Source organism: Anser brachyrhynchus (assembly GCF_964034855.1).
Source record: "Anser brachyrhynchus genome assembly, chromosome: 3".
NCBI lineage: Eukaryota > Metazoa > Chordata > Aves > Anseriformes > Anatidae > Anser > Anser brachyrhynchus.
The window spans coordinates 42,302,774-42,321,308 of NC_137696.1; the positions used below are offsets into that span (position 1 = coordinate 42,302,774).

The 18,535-nt window shown below is 42.9% G+C and overlaps 1 protein-coding gene across 2 annotated transcripts in view; it reads left to right on the plus strand.

Moving 5' to 3' along the window:
- The first annotated feature begins 378 nt into the window (after positions 1 to 378).
- ADSS2 (adenylosuccinate synthase 2) overlaps positions 379 to 18,535 on the plus strand; it is a 36,528-nt gene continuing 18,371 nt past the window's right edge. The window contains exons 1-4 of one of the 2 annotated variants that reach the window (XM_080586727.1): positions 379 to 684; positions 14,744 to 14,846; positions 17,247 to 17,315; positions 18,063 to 18,113. In XM_080586727.1, coding sequence (XP_080442853.1) covers positions 394 to 684; positions 14,744 to 14,846; positions 17,247 to 17,315; positions 18,063 to 18,113 — 514 coding nt within the window. In that variant the 5' untranslated portion in view covers positions 379 to 393. Of the gene's footprint in view, positions 685 to 1,438; positions 1,567 to 14,743; positions 14,847 to 17,246; positions 17,316 to 18,062; positions 18,114 to 18,535 lie in introns of those variants that run through there. The other variant, XM_080586728.1, reaches the window with a different exon arrangement.

Sequence of the window (18,535 nt, forward strand, 5' to 3'; positions counted from 1 at the left end):
CGGCCATAGCGGCAGCGGGGACAGCGCCAGGCCCCTCAGCCCACCCCCGGCCCCTAACGTCCACGGCCCGGGGCCGCATGGGGCAGCCGCCACCCCCCCGCACCGCTACAGGTGCTGCCCGCGCGGCCTACAACCCCCAGCACGCCCCGCGCGCAGCCCCGCGCGGCGCTCTGCGAGGGGCACGCCGCGCGGCGCGCTGGGTAACGTAGTCCGCGCTGCGAGGCGCGGGAGAAGCGGCGGGCGGGCTACGGGGGGGGGGGGGGGAAGGACGGAAAAAAGCCGCCCGCAGCGGCGGCGGCCTCGCTGTTCCCCGGGGGAGCGGGGCGGGCCTCCTCCGGCGGGGGAGGGCGGGGAGCGGCGGGGCGGGGGCCGGTAGGCGGCGGCGGCGCCTGGATGCGGCAGCGGCACCGCGGCGCGGCCGGGAGGAGGCGGGGGAAGCGGGGCCGCCGCGCGCTGCCGCTGCCGCATGTGCCCGGAGCCCCGCAGCAGCCGCAGCCGGAGCGGGCAGCGCGGGCCATGGCGGAGCAGGGCGCCCCGGCGGCCGCCGTGCCCAACGGCGGGGGCGCCGCCCGGCCCCCCGGCAACAAGGTGACGGTGGTGCTGGGCGCCCAGTGGGGCGACGAGGGCAAAGGCAAGGTGGTGGACCTGCTGGCGCAGGACGCCGACATCGTCTGCAGGTGCCAGGTGAGGAGGCGACGCCGGGGCCGGGGCGGGGGGGACGCGGCCCGGCGGTCCCCTCGGGCCCCGCGGCGCTGCCTTTGTCTCCCCGAGGCGCCGCGGCCGGCAGGAGCAGCGTGCCCGGGGCGCTGCCGCCGCCCGCCCGCCCGCCCTTTGTCTGGGAGCCGCCGGGGACGGGACGGGGACGGGATGGGGACGGCGGCGCCGCCCGCAGCATCGCCCCGCGGCCGGCATGGCCGTGGGGGAGCCCCCTCCCAAACCTGCCCCCGGGGGGCTTCCTCCAGCAGGGGGGCAAAAACCAGCCCGCCCCCCCCAAAAGCGCGTGTAGCCGGCGAGCAGGGTGCCCCGAGCGCCTGCCCCAAGCCAGCATCGGTCCGAGGGGAGGTGGTTGTCTCCGCGCTGGCCGTGCGGCCGTCCCGCAGCGCGCACCGCAGCCGCGTGCCGTTCTCCCTCCCGAAGTTGGCGACGCGGCGGCCCCACGCGCCTGCACCACGCGGGGACTTGGCCGGAGTTTGGTTATCCGTGCGCCGCCGGTGGGCGCGCGAGGGAAACCTCGCTTACACAAACGCCTTCGGGAGCGGGGTGCCCTGCCCCCGACGGCCTACACCTCCCGTTACCTAACGAGAACCGCGCGCAGCACTGGGGTTGTCGGAGCCGAGTCAGTTCCAGAGCCGATAAACCCCAAACTTGAACTTCAGAGACGGTAGTTTCGCAGTAAAGGGACGTGCCCTCGGGCAGCTGGTTCTGCGAATGAATGGCTCTTCCGCGCCTACCTTGTGGGCAAAGAAATAAAACGAGCTGCGGTGCTGCGGCACGGCCGCCCGGCAGTGCGGTGAGGGTTGGCGGCCCTGGTGGCTCAGTTTGTCCTCGAAACATGGAGGCGCCTAGGTGAGTGCCGGGAGGCGTGCGGGTCGGGGGGAGGCAGGCTGAGCGGCTGTGCGTGTGCTGGGGATGGAAGTCGTCTGTTACTTCTTTTCCTCCCAGCGCAGTCGAACCGAGAAAAGGGCAAAGCTGCGATGTTATCTCAGGCTTGAATTTCGTGGCCAGTCCTGCCATTTCTAACTGCTTGGTGCTGTTGCAAGGAAAGAGTTTTTTTTTTTTTTTTTTTCCCTCCTTTCTTCCGTTTCCTGTTGATGGGCCTCCTGTTCTCTTGGCCTCCTCCCATGTGCTCACCCTTGCACTTGACTGCTTTTGCTAAGTTGATTTAACTCACCAAAATGGCAGGGAACTATTTTTTTGGGTTGGATTTACTTTCTCCTGTTTTAGTAAACAAAACTGAATTTACTTGGCTCAGAGGAACGTAATAAAAAGAGGAACCCTGGACAAGGTAAGCACAAAGAACCGTATCTTAGAATGGGAGGGAAAATAGGAATGTTCTCTACCGCAGGCACTGAGCTATTAAGTTATCTTGCTCTGTGTTGTGCAAGAATACCCTTGATGGTTTTGTTACTGCTGGTAAGCAAGAGTGGGAAAATGACTCTTGTGCTTTTCATATCAGTACAAGTCCATAAAGAAAGATTACAACTCGGTCCGCCCCTTGCTACTGTTGGATTTCTGCAGTCCATACTTCTGATTCTTATTTCATTGTTATACACTGCTCGTTCTAGGATGGTTCTTTCTGTTTATCGTGCCGCAGAGTTGCTAGAATACCTGTGGATGAGACCGAATACTTTCCTATGGAAAGTGTGTTAATACAGCTATTTTCTTGGAGGACTTAGTAAGTTGTAGCAGAACTTAAGATGTCTTAGAAAATTGCGTGATACTTGCATTGAAATTCTGGGAACTCTGGTGTGGTTTTCTAGTTGTGCCTGGTTCTGTGCAGACGCAGCCCATGAAAACAGTCCCGTCCCAGAACTGACAGTTGTTTACTTTTACAACACCTGTAAAGAAAGGCATTGCGAGAAGTTGTACTCTGAAGTCAGTGGCTGTACCCTCTTGTCTCCTGGCTATCAGGTGTCCTAATGACTTCTTCAGTCATTTGTTTGGCTGGCTGACTGTGGCATCTGGAAGAGGTACAAGTAAGCAAACCAGTGTATCTGGTCATAAGCTGTATTATGGCTGTACTTCTTCCAGATAGCACCCCCAAACTTATTTTATCTCAAGTTTTGAGGTTGTTGAAAGTACTCTTGTGCTCAGAGAAAGAATACGGGATTTCCTTGTCAGGAGACAGGCCAGACTTGCATTTATCAAAATTAGTATTGTGGTTTCAGCAACAACCGACCTTGCAGACCAAGCTCAAATTAAGATGTGTCCAGTGGCCGCGTGCATAGAGCTGCCCTGGCAACTAAGATTGTTTCATGAGGGCACTGCTGGGACAGAGGGTTCAGAAGCATTTAATACAGACGTGTCTACACAACAGGCATAGTATGCGCTGGTTCTTCCACTGTTATGTTTGAATTGGTCTTAATTTACTTCTGAGAGATCTGGTAAAATGATGCTTTTGATAAAGCAAACACATCTGTAAGACTTCTACAGTTAAGCTACATTTGGGCTTCAGTGGTTTGCAGAGCAAAGTCTGTTTAGCTGGTATCACATAAATCGTAGTCCAGACAGTAGAACAGAGCAAGAATGGGTTTGGGATTCAGGAGAAGTTGCCAGAAAAACAATGCTTTTGTGTTTTTTTTATTGACATAGTTCCCTCTTAGTAAGCAGTTAGCCTTGCTGCTCTCAAACCCGGCAATTTCTAAAAGCATACGTTGTATTTTTATCAATTCCATGGGTAATGGAAAGTTAAAGGAAAACATTTCTTGCTCTGATTCAAGGACTTCCTACATTTCAAAATGGAACCGAATAAGGGAATGTAATTACTAAAATTTCATTTGTTAATGGATATGGGAATGGCAAATTGATGCAAGCAAATGATTTTAGGTAACCATTTTATCAAAACAAAGTCAGTACAAAAATATACTGTATCTCTTATATTAATACTCCTGCCCCATGTACCAGTGTGTACAGTGCAGCAAAAAAACCCATGCTGTCTTCACTGCATGATTCAGCCCTCGTTCAGCCATGTCATCAGCAGATTTGTTGGTGGTTGTCTTTTCTTAGTATTGGAGGTACCTGATTTATTCAGAGCACATAATTCACACAGGTGAATGGGATTTTGAATTCTTAAATTATTATTAAGCCATGCTTGCTACGCTAAAGAATCTTGTCTTTCTGTTTTTTCAGTCCTATTATACGCCTTACTACTACTCCAAAACAGAGCTGATTTCAGTGTTGGCTGCCTGTTGGCTCCCCAGTGTTGCTCCGTGTGCTGTGGGGTCACACAGTTCTTGCCCCTGGACCACTAATGTGCAGTTATTGCAGTGTGTGGATTCTTAATCCTCCCTCAGAGAAGTTTGTGTAGTAATGCCCCTGCTCATCAGTTGATGCATGGCAATTACAATGCAACAGGAGAGAAGTTTTCCGCGGGCAGGTTCTTGGGGTTAAGCAGTTGCCACCGATCAGTTGACAACTGCTTAAGTCCTCAGACCTTACGCCTCTGTGTCACTTGTCTGTATATATCCACTTACTTCAAAAGAGAAAAAAAGGAATCTTTGTGTTTTCCACCCACCGAACCCACTTTTTTATTTTTTTTAAATACTCCCATCTGAAGAGGTGTTTTAGTCAGGCCACGCAGGGCCGGGAATAGCAGGATCGATAGCTATCTATAGCAGTTGGTGCTTTTTCAGCTGGTCAGGCGTTCGATACGTGGCGTCCGGCTGGAGCTCCCGTTTCGCTGAAGCGCTGGGCGCGCCTGTGGGCCTTGCAGCGGTCGGCAGCGTGCCAGTGATGCGTGCTGGTGAGGGGAGAGAGGGAGGTCGGCGGGATGAGCCTGCCACATGAGCGAGGCACACGCTGCACCGACCGGCGTGGAGCATCCCTGGCAGGTGACCTCCGGTTGTGGCAAGCAGTGAAACCCTGTCAGTTTCACGCAGGAGGGCAGCTGAAACCCCACTTCCCCATTCATAAAGTTTGTGCCATCAACAGGAGATCTTAACAGTACGAAGGAACAAATTGCACCTCGGTCGGCTGGTTGCTCACTGTTCTTTCCGCCTTGCCGTTGTTACATCTTGCTGTTTTCATTTGGTCAGTTCAGATGGAGTCCTCTGTAGCAGCTTAGTGAAATTTCAAATACATTTTTTATTTTTCCCGTACTACCTCCCACATCTAGAAGATGTTCCCTGTAAATATTCCCAAAGCCACTTTTTGTTTCTCATAACCCTTCTTAACTCTTTTACTGTGAGATGTAGCAAACAGCGGTTTTTTGGTGCTTTCAGCATTTTTCTTGTTCCTTATCAGCCTGCCTCAGTAGGTCTCTCTTATCTCTTCGGGTTGGATTGGTCTTTATTCTGGACCCGAATGAAGATTTGCATAATGGAATCTGTTCCCTACTTAGTACATGTGAGGCATTGCAACAATATAAAGATTTTGCAAATGAGGTGAAACCAAGCTGAAGCTAGTTCTAAAGAGTCTTTCCAAATACCATGTTCCTGTAGCAGTTCCTCAGTGCTAGGTCTGTCAACACGGAGAAACATACAGAGTTTTCTGAGATGAGTAAAAGAAACTTGGGCTGGACTTAAGTAAAATTAATGTTTTCTTTTAAACAGTTGTCTGTTTTCTTCTAACAAATAAGACTGTGTGTAGGCTGTCACATTTGCCTCAAACCAAACCCTTGATCTTGTTCGGATGCACTAGTTCTTGTACTACACATTCAGAAATTTCTGAAGTCTGGCCAAACTTTCAGGAAGCTTAAAAGGTAAGCATGTAACGTGATGGCTCCTTGAACTAGGTTCACATCTTACAAACATGAGTTGATTGGCATAAATACCAACAAAGATAATTGCCAGATGCTGAATGTTGTTTTTATTGAAATCCAGGAGTAGGTTATATAGTACAGTTGATAACTACACATTCATTTTTTTGGGAGGGTGTAAAGGGGCGAGAAATTAATCACAAACATCAGAGATGTGAGGCGATTAAGTTGTTATCTGCACCTTGGTGCTGTTCTTCTGTTTTTTTTTTTTTTTTTTTCCTTAAAGGAGGTGTGGTTGGCAACCTGAAGCTGAAGCTAGATTTTTGGCAATATGGCTTGAAATGAGAAGCAAACAGCGTAGTGATTGCCAGTTATGTTGTGTTAGGGTATGTAGTGGAGTTAAGGGTGAGATAGGCTCTGATCAGCTTGCCAGAGGTGTGTTCTCAGCGTTCCAAGAAGCTGATTGTGGCAGGAAGGAAAAAAATATATAGATTGTAAGTAGTGGTAGTATCATTTCTTTCCATCTATTTTTGGCTTTCCATCTAAGAGTTAAATGAAAGTGTTTACAACCATATGATGCCAGAGCAACATTGACTCGCTTCTTGCCCGACTTGGCAGTCACTTGCATTACTAGCTCAAAAACAACAGTGGTTGCCCCAAGCTGAAAATTAATGCTGGAATGTGGTAGCAATGAAAGTCAACTGTAAAAAAAAATATATATATATACGCTTGCCCGTGTACACACTCCTCCAACAGGGAGAGCTCGAGGGAGCGTATGACTTCTTCCTTAATGGAGGCATAAGATAACATCGCTTTAAACTAGACAACTAATTTCTGTTCTAGAGGAGATAACTTGAAAGACTTCTTTGCTCTACCCGGGGGCATCCTGGTTTTGGCATTACCATGTCATAAGAAAAGCCAGTGATTGTCATCATAGGCTTCTGGGGTCTCTGAAGTGCATATCGTGGTATTTCAGAGCTGCTTTAAATAATTCTGAGTTTAATATCGGTACAGAGAGCCATTCACAGTATGATTTTAATAGTAATTTCAGTCTGCTTTTTTAATAAATCTTTTTTTCCTCTATGTACTTTGACTGTTAGGTGAAGTTGCAGTAACGTGGGCCAGGCAATTCTGAGGGTGCTGGTGTTCATGAGGCATCGAGAACTGCTCTTCTGTCCTCATTTGTTCGAAGCAGATTGAAGTACTCTGGTTACTGTACCAATATCTGGGCTGCTTTGACTTACGAAGATATGTGCTGGAAATTAAATGTGTATTTTGAATTTATGTAGATCTAAAATGGGGAAGGATATGCCATTGTTCCTCCATCTCAGTTTTAAAAACGTGGTATATTTTTTTCTGTGTTCCTGCAGTGCATATTCTCCTTGTGTATACTGAAACATGCCTTATACTTAAGCTTAGACTTCCTTGGCTAGTGCACATAGCACAAATTTCCTTTTATTCTTGGTGCTCAACACAAGGCTTTAAAAGGCATCGTCTTTTTTTTTTCCTAAGAGAAATCATATTTTGCTTTCAGTTTGTGAACAAGCAACACCACTTTCCTTTTTGGTTTTGCCGGTTATCTGGGTTGGTACATTAACATTTCCTATTAGGCTGCACTTCAAAGAAAAAAGTATGTAAAGCTAGAATGAACCTCTTCATCTTCGGAGTGAGGGTATTCAGTGAGTGACAGAGTAAGTGTGTACATTTTTCCTAGAAGAGTCCAATATACCAGGAAAATAGAGTTGCTGCAAATCCTTCTCTCAAACTGGAAGGAGAAGCAGTAAAGTCCTGTGGGTGGTTTTCAGGTAAGTCAGTGAGATTGGCTGTAAACCCAGGAGCAAGGGACTTCCTGAGCAAGCTCATGGAAGAAGAGAGAAGTTCTACTTCATGATTTTCCTGTAAGCCTTTGAATATGGCTTTATATCATCTTCAGAGTCTTTTCAGAAAATGAGATTCCGTGCATCCTCAATGGCTGGCTTCACTTGGCTTCAGAGGAGCTCTTAAGTTAGCAGACGTTATACTATTGTTTCAGTTTAATCTTATGTCCTTGGTGAATATTATTATTGTTGAAGTATGTTTATGGAAAGCTAAATAATGACGTCTTAGGAAACACTGTGTTTGTACCTGCATATTTAGCAAACAAACAACAACAAAAGACAGGAAGAGAAATGAACACCCTGATAAACGGCCATTTATTTCAACTTCGGTATTTCTTTAGCTGAATTTTGGTAGTGGTTGATAAAGCACAGTAAACCTGAAGTCTTAGCAGATGAACTTTCTTGTACTATTTCAGCAAGAAAATAATTACAGAATCACGGAATCTGGTTGGAAGAGACCTCCAAGATCACCCAGTCCAACCTCTGACCTACACTAACAAGTCCTCCACTAAACCATATCGCCAAGCTCTACATCTAAACGTCTTTTAAAGACCTCCAGGGATGGTGACTCAACCACCTCCCTGGGCAGCCCATCCCAATGCCTAACAACCCTTTCAGTAAAGAAGTTCATCCTAATATCCAACCTAAACCTCCCCTGGCGCAACTTCAGTCCATTCCTCCAATTGTTTTATCTAAGAAGAACATCTCTTTAATGCTGACACTAAAGGTCATGAAGTAGAGAGTGGTGAAGCAGTTGTCAGTTAGACTTTCTGAAGGCAGATGTAAGTCACTGCTATTTTGTTAAACTAACTTTGTTAAATTATCTTCTAATAACTCTCCCCCAAATAATTGGTCCTTATTTGTCCGGTGAATCAGCTCAACATACAAGGAATATCAGCTCAATTCCTTGGGATCTTCTGGCCAGTACAGCAATGCAATTCCAGGGGAAAACATGGCTGTTGCTTATTATTATGAGAGCTCTTTCTCCATGCTTTGTATGTTCGGAAGCTGTTATGTATGGATGGCATGTAACGAGCTGAGGAGCTCTTGCCCAAGAGGAAGGCTCAAAGCGAGCAGACTGTTTTGCTTAGAGATTGTTGGTACGTTCTTTAAGTTTACCGGTTTGGTTCTAGAATACGCCTTTTGAAGTGTCCTAAAAGTTGGTTTTAGTCTTCAGAGCTAAGGAAATATTCATGAAACTGTAGTCAGGTACGTCTATGACATTATCCCAAACTCTGTTTAGTTCTTTACCCCAAATATTTTAACTACCAGTTAAGACATATAAAAACTATAGCTAGAATGTATGAGAAAACAAGTCATTTTGCATAGGCAGGGGAAATGCTGAAATAATTTACCTTAAAATTGCCATAGATGTCCTGTTAGAAATACAGTTCAGTTGATGTGTTTGAAATGAAGTCCTCTTTGATACTGTTGATTTATCCTCAGTATATTTTCTAGTGTTACTGTCTTGATCATGATACGGTACTGGTACTGATGTGTGTGTGCTGCTTGCGGTAAGTACTGCCTTCCAGTGCTTTGAGAGTGGTTTTTGGCTAGCGGCAGTCACTTGTTTGATTTATTGAAAATTCATGTTTGTTTCCAGTAAAATGTCAGCTAGCAGATAATGACTTTTCCCTTCAAAATTAGTATCTCCAGGCATACAACACTATTGCAGACGGGGTGTTTCCTAAGCATGTTTATCAAACGGCTCCCAGATGTACAATACATGTAGCTGCCTTTGCTATCGTATGCCCCCTCTGTGCACGTGTAACCGATCCTGTTCAGGTTGGCCAGGATAGGTATATTCATAACAGCGTCTGGCTTGGTGCATAGCACCGACCAACTTATCGATGTGGAATACGTGGATGCAGGTTCTTGGGTGTGGTGCTTACACTGAGAAGGATTTTTAGGCTACTTAATCTTCTTCAGCAGGTTGGAGGCACTCCCTTCCCCCCCCCCCCCCTTTTTTTTTTTGCTTTTAAATCTCTCTGAGCAGCTTACTGCTTTGCAAGGAATACTTCAGAAGAATTGTTTCATAGGCCATGTTTTTTGGAACGAGGCTTCTGGAAAGTAGATAAATAAAGGGGTTTTGCTACCATGACTGCTGTCGTTCTAACTGTACTGGTGTGATAATTTGTCTATTAGTGTGCACCTTTCCATCAGATTCCTGTATACTTAGCTGTTCTCCATGCTGAATAGCTTGGATATTTCAGGATTACCAGCTGGTGGCCAGGGATCATATGCTTTTTCAAGAAGGGGATTTAAGCATACTGCGCTAGTGACATTGGAATAATGCCTTTTTAAAAAGCTTACGTACTTAGTTATCTTACAACAACAGGTTTTGCTTAAATATTATAGATTGGATAGTGGTCTTAAGCGTAATCTGATGTTCACTATTCCATTTCTACTTAATGACATAAAATACTCTAAAATAGTAGCATAATTTAACAGTCGTATTATCACAAAAGGAAAAAAAAAAGGCTACTGGGTCTCAATAGGATTTTAAATTGTTCATCCAATAGCACCAAACTAAAAAGTCCCCAAACTAAATCCGTACACTGAAATGAGTAGGTTGATGCTTGTTCATGACTTCTGCTCTGCATCTCCAAATAAATAGAAACTTCTCCTTTCTGATCCAATTGGCACACTTTTGAGCTGGATATGCACACAAGTTTAAAAACCCTACTTTTTAAGGAATACTAATAAGGAGCTTTCATAGCTGAGGGTGTTTTTGTTTTGATTTTGGTTTTGCATTAAAGCTATGATTAAAGAGCTATTTCTCTGATCCCCGTCTTCACAGCTGTGTGAGCTGGTCAAACGTTGGGGAAAAAAAGAGGCGTTCAGTTCACCTTTCTCTCTGAGCAAGCTCGTGTTTTCCCCCATTCTCAGCACAAATGTTCGGTGTCACCTGGTGGCAATTCCTGTTGGAATTGCTCGCAGAAGTGCTGGCAGCAACTGGAAAACTGCAAACCAGTCGTGAAGCCGGCTTTGGGAAGCAGCGGTGGTACTAGGTATAGACTACAAGGAAAAGTCAAAAATTAAGAAAGGGCAAAACTGTAATGCAAAGTCCATGCTCATAGCAGTTGACAAGTTGAGTAAATCCTGTTTGAGATGCAATTTAACATTTTTTGTAATTTGGTGAAGCTTTGGGCTGCTTGCTGAAAGGGCTGATCCTTTCAGCACCAATGAATCTGTAATGGGAGGAGAGAGAGACGTTCTAAATACAGAGTAAAAAGATGTGAGGGGAAAAAATAGCATAAGGAAAGAAGAGAGGACAAACGAACTGAATGCTTTTAACTTTTTGTTAGCCTTCCTCACAATGCTAAGAAGATTGCTGACTTCTGAAAATCAAATTTTGGAAACCTCGGAGTATGCCAAAAATATGCAGTGCTGTGCATTGATAGAGATACACAACTAAATTAATAAAAATCTCTGTCTTCTCAGTAAGCTTTATTAGGAGGTCAGGGAGAAGATGGTTTAAATTTTTACCTGACTAGCCTAGTAGTAACCTAGAGAGAGATTTCAGTGTCTGTTAGAAGTTCCTCAATGTCTCATGCTATTTCTTCTTGATTCTCTATTTTCTGTCTCCTTTCTTTTTTTAACTCCACATGATATTCTTTCCTTACTCTGGCAAAGCCAGCTCTGCCTTGGCTGCCTGACCTTCTCCACAGCCTGCCTCCCAGCTTCCAGAGGGGCTCCCAGTGCCACCTTTCTGCAGAATGGGAAGGAAGCATCCCCGTTAAGAAAAGTTCATTGCTCAGGGTGCCACTGGTGCCTGACTGTGCCTCCCGTGTATAAGAAGTCATCTTTTCCTCTCCTCAGCCCTTTCCTGCAGTCCTTCCATCGGTAGCTAAAGCCGGGGTTGCCGTGCCCCGGTGGGTGAGCACGTTGGCCGTGGTGCTTCTGGCTGGCTCAGCTGAAGGAACCGTGCCGTTGTGCGGGGAGGAAGGGGAAAGGAGCTGCTGCCACGTGCACGTGGTGTGGTCCACGCAGAGCAGGAACACCTTCTGGTCCCTCTCTCTGTCTGTGTTGTCCCAAAGTAGGTGTTTCAATTTTCCTGGGGCTGGGAGAAAATTCTCCCAGTTTGGGAACTCAGGTTACCAAGATACAGTAGACAGATTACTCTATCCAGTTAGTCAGAAAGTACTGCCAACCTCAAGAAATGACTTCTGTGTCTTTATTTCCCTCTGGCAAAAGCTTTATACGATGTATTGAAATTTATTTGGGCATAAACCGTGTAATTTTTCACTATTAGTTAAACCCAGTTAGGAGTACTTCATTAATGTTCAAATATTTTAATCAGAGGAGTGTTAGCTTGAATGATCTAACTGATCCCTTTTGGATTAGCATAGTGAGGGAGGAGGAGAGAAATAGGGATGGAAAGGACCAATGCCAGAAGTGACTTCATCAGTTTCTACCTTGAATTAATCCCAGAGGCAATAGTTGTGATGATGTTGGTGTTAGCAGTTCCTGGGTTGGGGGTGAGGGGTAGGGGAACTTCCGTCAAGGAAAATCCTAAACACACCCAACCCAAAACTCAACAACTGCCCCTGCCACTAGAACTCTGAGTTCAAGTTTTTGTAATTAGAAATGTTTATCACAGCTGTGTTGTGCAATATCTGAGCAGACAGCATGGGTACACTTTTTACTAGTACTTCTCTTCTAGTGTAGTGTGAATCATTCTCTTAATATACTGCAATTCCTAATTGTGTAACTGTATGCTTGCACTTCTGCGTTAGGTTAGGGCTTACCTGTAAATCAACATTTTGAAGACTCAATTAATTGAATGCTGCTTTTGTAGTGTTCTCCTAATACACAGTTTGAAATGAAAAATATTTAAAGCAATGAAAGAATTTGATGGAGTGATGCCCAAAGCAGGATGTGGACTGACCAGACAGTCCTACCTATCAATTGTTCTACCAGGCAACTGATAACAATAGCTCTTCCGGGATCAAATCTCTTCATATTGCAAGCATTATCATAATGCAAACAACCGTATTCTGAGATTGAAATTTGAGTATAAGCTGAAAACAAGCATTAGGAAACCTTGAGTATGGCCTAAGAGTGTAGTCAAGTGGTGATTCATCACATGCAGTGCTGAGGTTTTTTGCTTTAGTTTCTAGCAAAATCCCTTAAAGCATAGCTACTAATAGCAAAGATGGTGAAGTTCATATAACTTGGGTAACCAGCTTGCTTCTAGATGAAGTATGAGCTGTGCTGTACATGTAGTTCAGGGTTTAAAGGGTAAAATGCCATTTTAATTCTGTCAGCCACTATGTCAGGGTATTTTTAAATGAGCACAGAAACAACACACCTCTGTGTATCTTGACGTCATTCAGCAGTGCTAGGGAAAAGTCTGGACACCACCAAAACCCAGCAGCTATGTTCTGATGATTTACTCGCTCTGCGTCTCCCTGCTGAACACCCTACTCGAGCAGGCTGGCCACTGGACTTTCTGTTAGCACGTCTGAATGGCAGTAGCGTGGCAAACTTAGAAGAGACTAAGAATTTATCAGTAATCATGATCTACAATGGTCATTTTTTTCTTTTTCATGTTGCTAGAAAACTATTATTTAAAAGTAACTTGAGAAGCAAAACATTAAATGTCACCTACTGTTGGGATAACTTGCAGTACCCCAGGAGAATCAGCATTGCATTTAGAAAACAGTTACAAATGATCTATTTGCTATGTCAATCAAAGGTGCAGTGGTAGAGGTGGTGGACTGATAAAGCTTTCTTAACAGTTATTGTTGAGCCGAGAGGATGGGAGGAAGAAGGAGGTTATTCCTGAACTTTCATTATTTTCTTAAAAGAATAACCTTGGATGGCTTGCTTTGTTTATGCAATTGATATGTTTCATATGTTGTGAATGCAAAATTTGGCTTTCTTTGCTGAAGTCGGATCAAGTGCAGGGAAAGCCATCCGTGTCCAGAAATCTTTACCACTTCAAGGTACTGCTTACTAAATGGGAAAACTCTGTAACATGTCACAAATTCATTTCAACTTTGGGTGAAAGTTTGTAAGGCTTCCTTCTCTTTCCAAAGGAGATGGGACTGGTATAAGTCCTCAAATAATGCTGAAATTATGAGAAGTTTCGTTGCTGACCTCACTGAGATAACATTTACCTGTAGAATATATGTTTATATACTTGCAGGGAGGTTTGAGAGCTAAGAATATTTGTTATTTGTAATGTCAGATGTACAGCTTTATCTATTGTTTTCATGTTTTTAAATGTTGCAGAAGTAGTGAATAGCTTTTTGGTCCGTTGCTTAGAGAAGATCTTCTTTTATAAACTACTGTGAAATATTTCAGGTTTAATTCCATGGTTTAATATTTCATATTTCTTTCTTCTTTTCATATAATGCCTTTCTTCAGTTTGTCTTGTACTGAAAAAGGCTTGGAATATTATGTCTTTCCATTGTCTTCCCTTGAACAAAGCACTCTGTGTGTAAGATGTCTCTAAATATTCCTGTGGTTACAGCAAACAGGACTGTTTTGTGTGTAACCGTGTCTTGCACAAACAATTTGGTCACAAGAGAGTGTAAGCTTATTTTCAAAAGTACAGCGAATGAGAACAGAGGATATTTGGTAACTATTTTGTAATCTTTTTTTAGTTTCATAAGCCTATCCTGACCCTCTTTGAGACTTGGACACAGGCTCCTTTTGTATTTTGGATGTTATTTCGCAGTTTAATAAATCTGTTAATACTCTCATGATTCATGGTAATGAAAAAAGGTAGGAGCACTGAGGGCTGCTTGGTATAAGTGGTCTCCTGTAAATTGGGAAAACCACGATCATCTTAGTTACCTCTAGATTCATGCCTTAACAGCAGACTTCAGATACAAATACCTTGTGCTAGCTGAGGAGGTATAGAGCAAACCAGTCAACTTTGAATGTTTTTCTATGAGAAACAATCAGCAAAAGACAGAACCACAAATTCGGAACAAGAAGCATGCACGTTGCCAACCCGCAGCACGCATCCTCCCTAATAACTCCATGGCTTCACATACCCAGTTTAACTGTTTTTGGTTTTATTTTGCTAGGGTTGCAATTTGACTTCTAATACTTATTTTTCCTAAATGTAATAGGAAGCAAGTAAAACTGTTGAATGCTTTTAGAAATGTTTCCACATTCTAGAATGTTTATGGGTCTGTCCAATAACTTCTAGAAGCATCGTACTCCAAAGCATTCGTACCTTTGAACCACGATACCATCCAAAAATCTATATGACATTTGATATTCATGTGGAAATGGTCAAGTTTGACAAACCAAGTTCAGCAGATTTCCTGGGTGAGGAAGATCTCATGTAGATCTTTTGTCAGCAGCAAAAATGAAAGCTGCGGAGTTGGAGGTGGAATGAGTTTATTCCCTATCTGTACTGTGTCTTCATTTGTCTTCCGTATCAAGATCTATTAATACTTCCTTTTTTTTTTTTTTTTTTTTTCTTCAGGGAGGCAATAATGCAGGGCATACAGTTGTTGTGGATTCTGTGGAGTATGACTTCCATCTTCTGCCAAGTGGGATCATCAATCCAAAAGTCACGGCATTCATTGGTAAGTGGGACATCTCTGAAACAAAAATGGACAATAATGTAGTGACAATCTTTGGACATATTAAAATAACAAAGTATACCCGAGGGCATACAGGATTAGGACACTTTTTCCTCATTCCCAGAGGCTTGAGCTTTGCTTGTAATTCTACTACCTTATTAATATTGACTTAACTCAATCATGAAGTTTAGATTATGGGTGTTTTATTGTCTTAGGTCATTTTTGTTCTTATCTCCCCTATCAATGCAAATGGCTATCTGCCCAGTGTATCTTCATTGTCCCTTCCCCTTCCATCTGATTTTTTTTCTACCACGTATTTCTTTTATTCTCACAATTCCTCCTGTGTTTCAGTCTTCAGCCCTCCTAAATGACTACCAGTACTTACAGCAACATAAATCTTTCCTCCCTTTTCCACTGGAATGTAAAAGGAATGCTGAATCCAAGAAGATTTATGCACTATATAGATCTTGCAAAAGGTCTTTTCAAGAGACTACATTAGGTTTGGGGTTGTGGCAGTACTAAGTGATATCAGGATCTATGATCTATTTGCCTTCCAAAAGGAGGTTTAGATTGTACTATCTGTTGCTCCATACCAACATACTTTCCCTCCTTCTGCTCTTGGAATCTAGTCCTACTTTTCCTCAAATTACTTGTATAACCAAACTACTTAACATTGCATAGCCCTTAAAGTTTCCTTCTAAAGATGCAGGTGAATATATAACAGTCCTACACAGCATTATAACTATGTATGTTTGTGTGCTCTTTCACAAATCAGGTTAGTTTCTAGGTTACTTAAAGGCTATATGACCTATCAACATTTCCAGCCTGTTTTTGTGATAATTTTTGGGTAAGTGCTCATTGACATTTTGCTAAAGAGCACAGCAACTGAAGAGCATCTGTCAGTAGTTTGTTGATTCATAAACGATACCCGCTGAATTATTAGGACCAGTTTGTAGTGACTGTGTGCTTTCAGTTAGCATTAACACCATTCTTGATGGGAATTTGTCATTGATTGTGCCTCCTTTCAGCTGTTACGCTGTGACTTGGCAGTGGGGTGGTTTTGGATTAACTGGCCCTTCCTAGTACTTTCTATGGAAACTGGGCCAACAGGCATGGAAATAGATCCCCGCTGACAGAGGGGAGGTTGGGTTGTTAACGACTCCTGGTTTGGGGGGCTGTGGCAGATGATACTACCAATACTCTATTTTGGTGTCTTACTGTATTATGTTTCTTTTAAAAGTTATTGCTGGTAAGCAGTGGAAAAAGGGATGTCCATTTGCCATGTCCTGTGTGCTGGACTCAGGGTCAGGTAGAAAAGACTAAATCCTGTAAAAGTGCAGTGGGCAGGGGAGAGCTTTTTACAAATCTTTTTGTATCTGTCTCCCACCTCTTGGCCCGTCTATTCTGAAGTTTGCTGTTCTAGCTTCTTTGAAGTCAGACTTGTATTTAAAAACTCTTCTGGTGGTTCAAGTGTATTTAGTAGAAGGAAAAAATCTGATTTAGGATTCCACAGAAAAGGTTTATAATTAAAAGAGAAAGTGGGAAAAGGGCAGAAAGGTTAGAGTATTATAATAGATTATTACGATCAATTACGATTATATGCTGAAATGTATAACAAAAAAGTCTTAAATAGTTTGTATTTTGGTGTTTAGAATGCTTTCATCTGTGAAATCAGGTGATTTGTATATAATTTCAAATGGTAGGTCCCTTCATTCTTTAGTAGGTATTGTTATACTGGCTGCTTCAAATCTACTAAGTTTGGCATGACCTTAAGATGGTTCAATATCGTTTGTAGAAGTGCTTCTTCTTAAAGCACTCGCTGATACTGGTTAATTGTATGAGCTAACAGTCCTTCTGAGCAATGTGACATTGTGGTAAATCTCTGCTGTCTTTAGGACAGTGAGCTGGCTTTTGATGGAGCCTTTTCCGTATTAATTCTGCTAGTCTGTTAACAAACCGAACTCTGTGTATGGAATACACTATGTCTATTTACAGATGAAAAGTGCCTGAGGGAACGCTAACGTTTATAACGATGCTAGAAATGTGCTAAGCTTTTAAAAACAATTGGGTGATTAAAACGAAGTGCAAAGAAGGAAGTTAATTTTAGAAATGAGGAAGAGGAAGTGGCATTCTGAACTGTCCCACAATGGTGTTACTGTTTGTCATGATCTAAACCGAAAGTTTATAAAGCTTCTTAAAAAGGTTCAATGCATGTAGTTAAAGATGCATATTTTAAGTCAGTCTTTTAAAGATACGTTACAACTTTCATTCTTAGGAATTTACTGAAAGGTTAAAAACTTAAATACATTGCATGCAAAACATGAAGTGTCGTTGAATTTGTTGAAATACTATTTTTCCATGTTCAGTGTAATCCATTAAACTTTGTCTAATGATTTTCTTCAGGAAATGGTGTTGTAATTCATTTGCCAGGGCTCTTTGAAGAAGCTGAAAAAAATTTAAAGAAAGGAAAAGGTGAGAAAACTTGAAGTTTTACTACTCTTAAAGTAGTTTGTGGGCACTTCATTAAAAGATTTAGATAGAGGATGCCTCTGCAGAGGTTACATTTGATAATTTTTTCCAGAACTCCATTTACCTGCTAGTTCCTGACAGAGTCTTATCAAAAAACCCAGAGCCTTGATGGGAAGTATAGATGGGCAAAAAGAATCTCTGTACAGTTTCAGAACAGAACATGTTCTAAATATGAATTATCTGCAGACATATTTTGTTGCTTAATAAGTAAAACAACTTTTTAAAGTGTGTTAGTAGTTTGTAGACACATTACTTCTTGCAATCTTAGCATATGTTTTGACAGCACATGTTAATGCAAATATATGCAATATAAATCCTTTCTTGATTCTGAACTTGCTTTTTGGCTTCTTGTTGTCATGTCAATGGCCATGCTTGATAGCAGTCCACTGGAAGTAAGGTAAATCAACTAAATTATTCATAAGTAAAAAGCTACTAATTGGTTGCTGAAATTGAAGAACTAGTAGAATCACCAGGAGTTCTTTATCATAATAAGCCTGACTTTCTCAGCTTTATAGGCTGATGTTAAGTTTTCATAATTCCAATCCACTCTTTTTCTCCAGAATGTGGTTGCTTATCCTTTAAATAGATCAACTAAAGACTAAACATGAAAAGTATTTTTCCTTTACACATCAGAAGAAAAAAAAAAACTATATAAAACATAATTTGAATTATTTTCCTTTGTCTTTTAAGGGCTAGAAGGCTGGGAAAAAAGACTAATAATTTCTGACAGGGCTCATATCGGTAAGTTCCCAGATCTTTATTATTATTATTATTTTTTAACTTTGTGTTCTCTGAACTTTCCATGGCAGTAAGAGTGACTGTTTTAGCCTTCCTGACCATTCATTGGTATGTAAATTTCTTTGGGCTAAGCCTCTGTATGCTAGGCATTGTATCTACTTTGGCTTATAGAAGATCCTAGAAAAACTTGTCCATCACTCAGGACCCTCCTAGGTTTATTTTTCAGTGAGTCCTTAATCCCACTCTGTAAGCATACTCTACTCAGGAAAGCAGGTTCGCTTTCCAAGCTGAACGTTAGATGTGAAAAGCAGTCATAAGCAGTTCAGAAGTTAATTCAGTGAAGGATTCATTTCCCTTTTTGGTGTAAAAGCAGTTATGCTTTTCTTTCCTGAAATAGAGCAATTTTTCTGGTGGGAAACCATGTG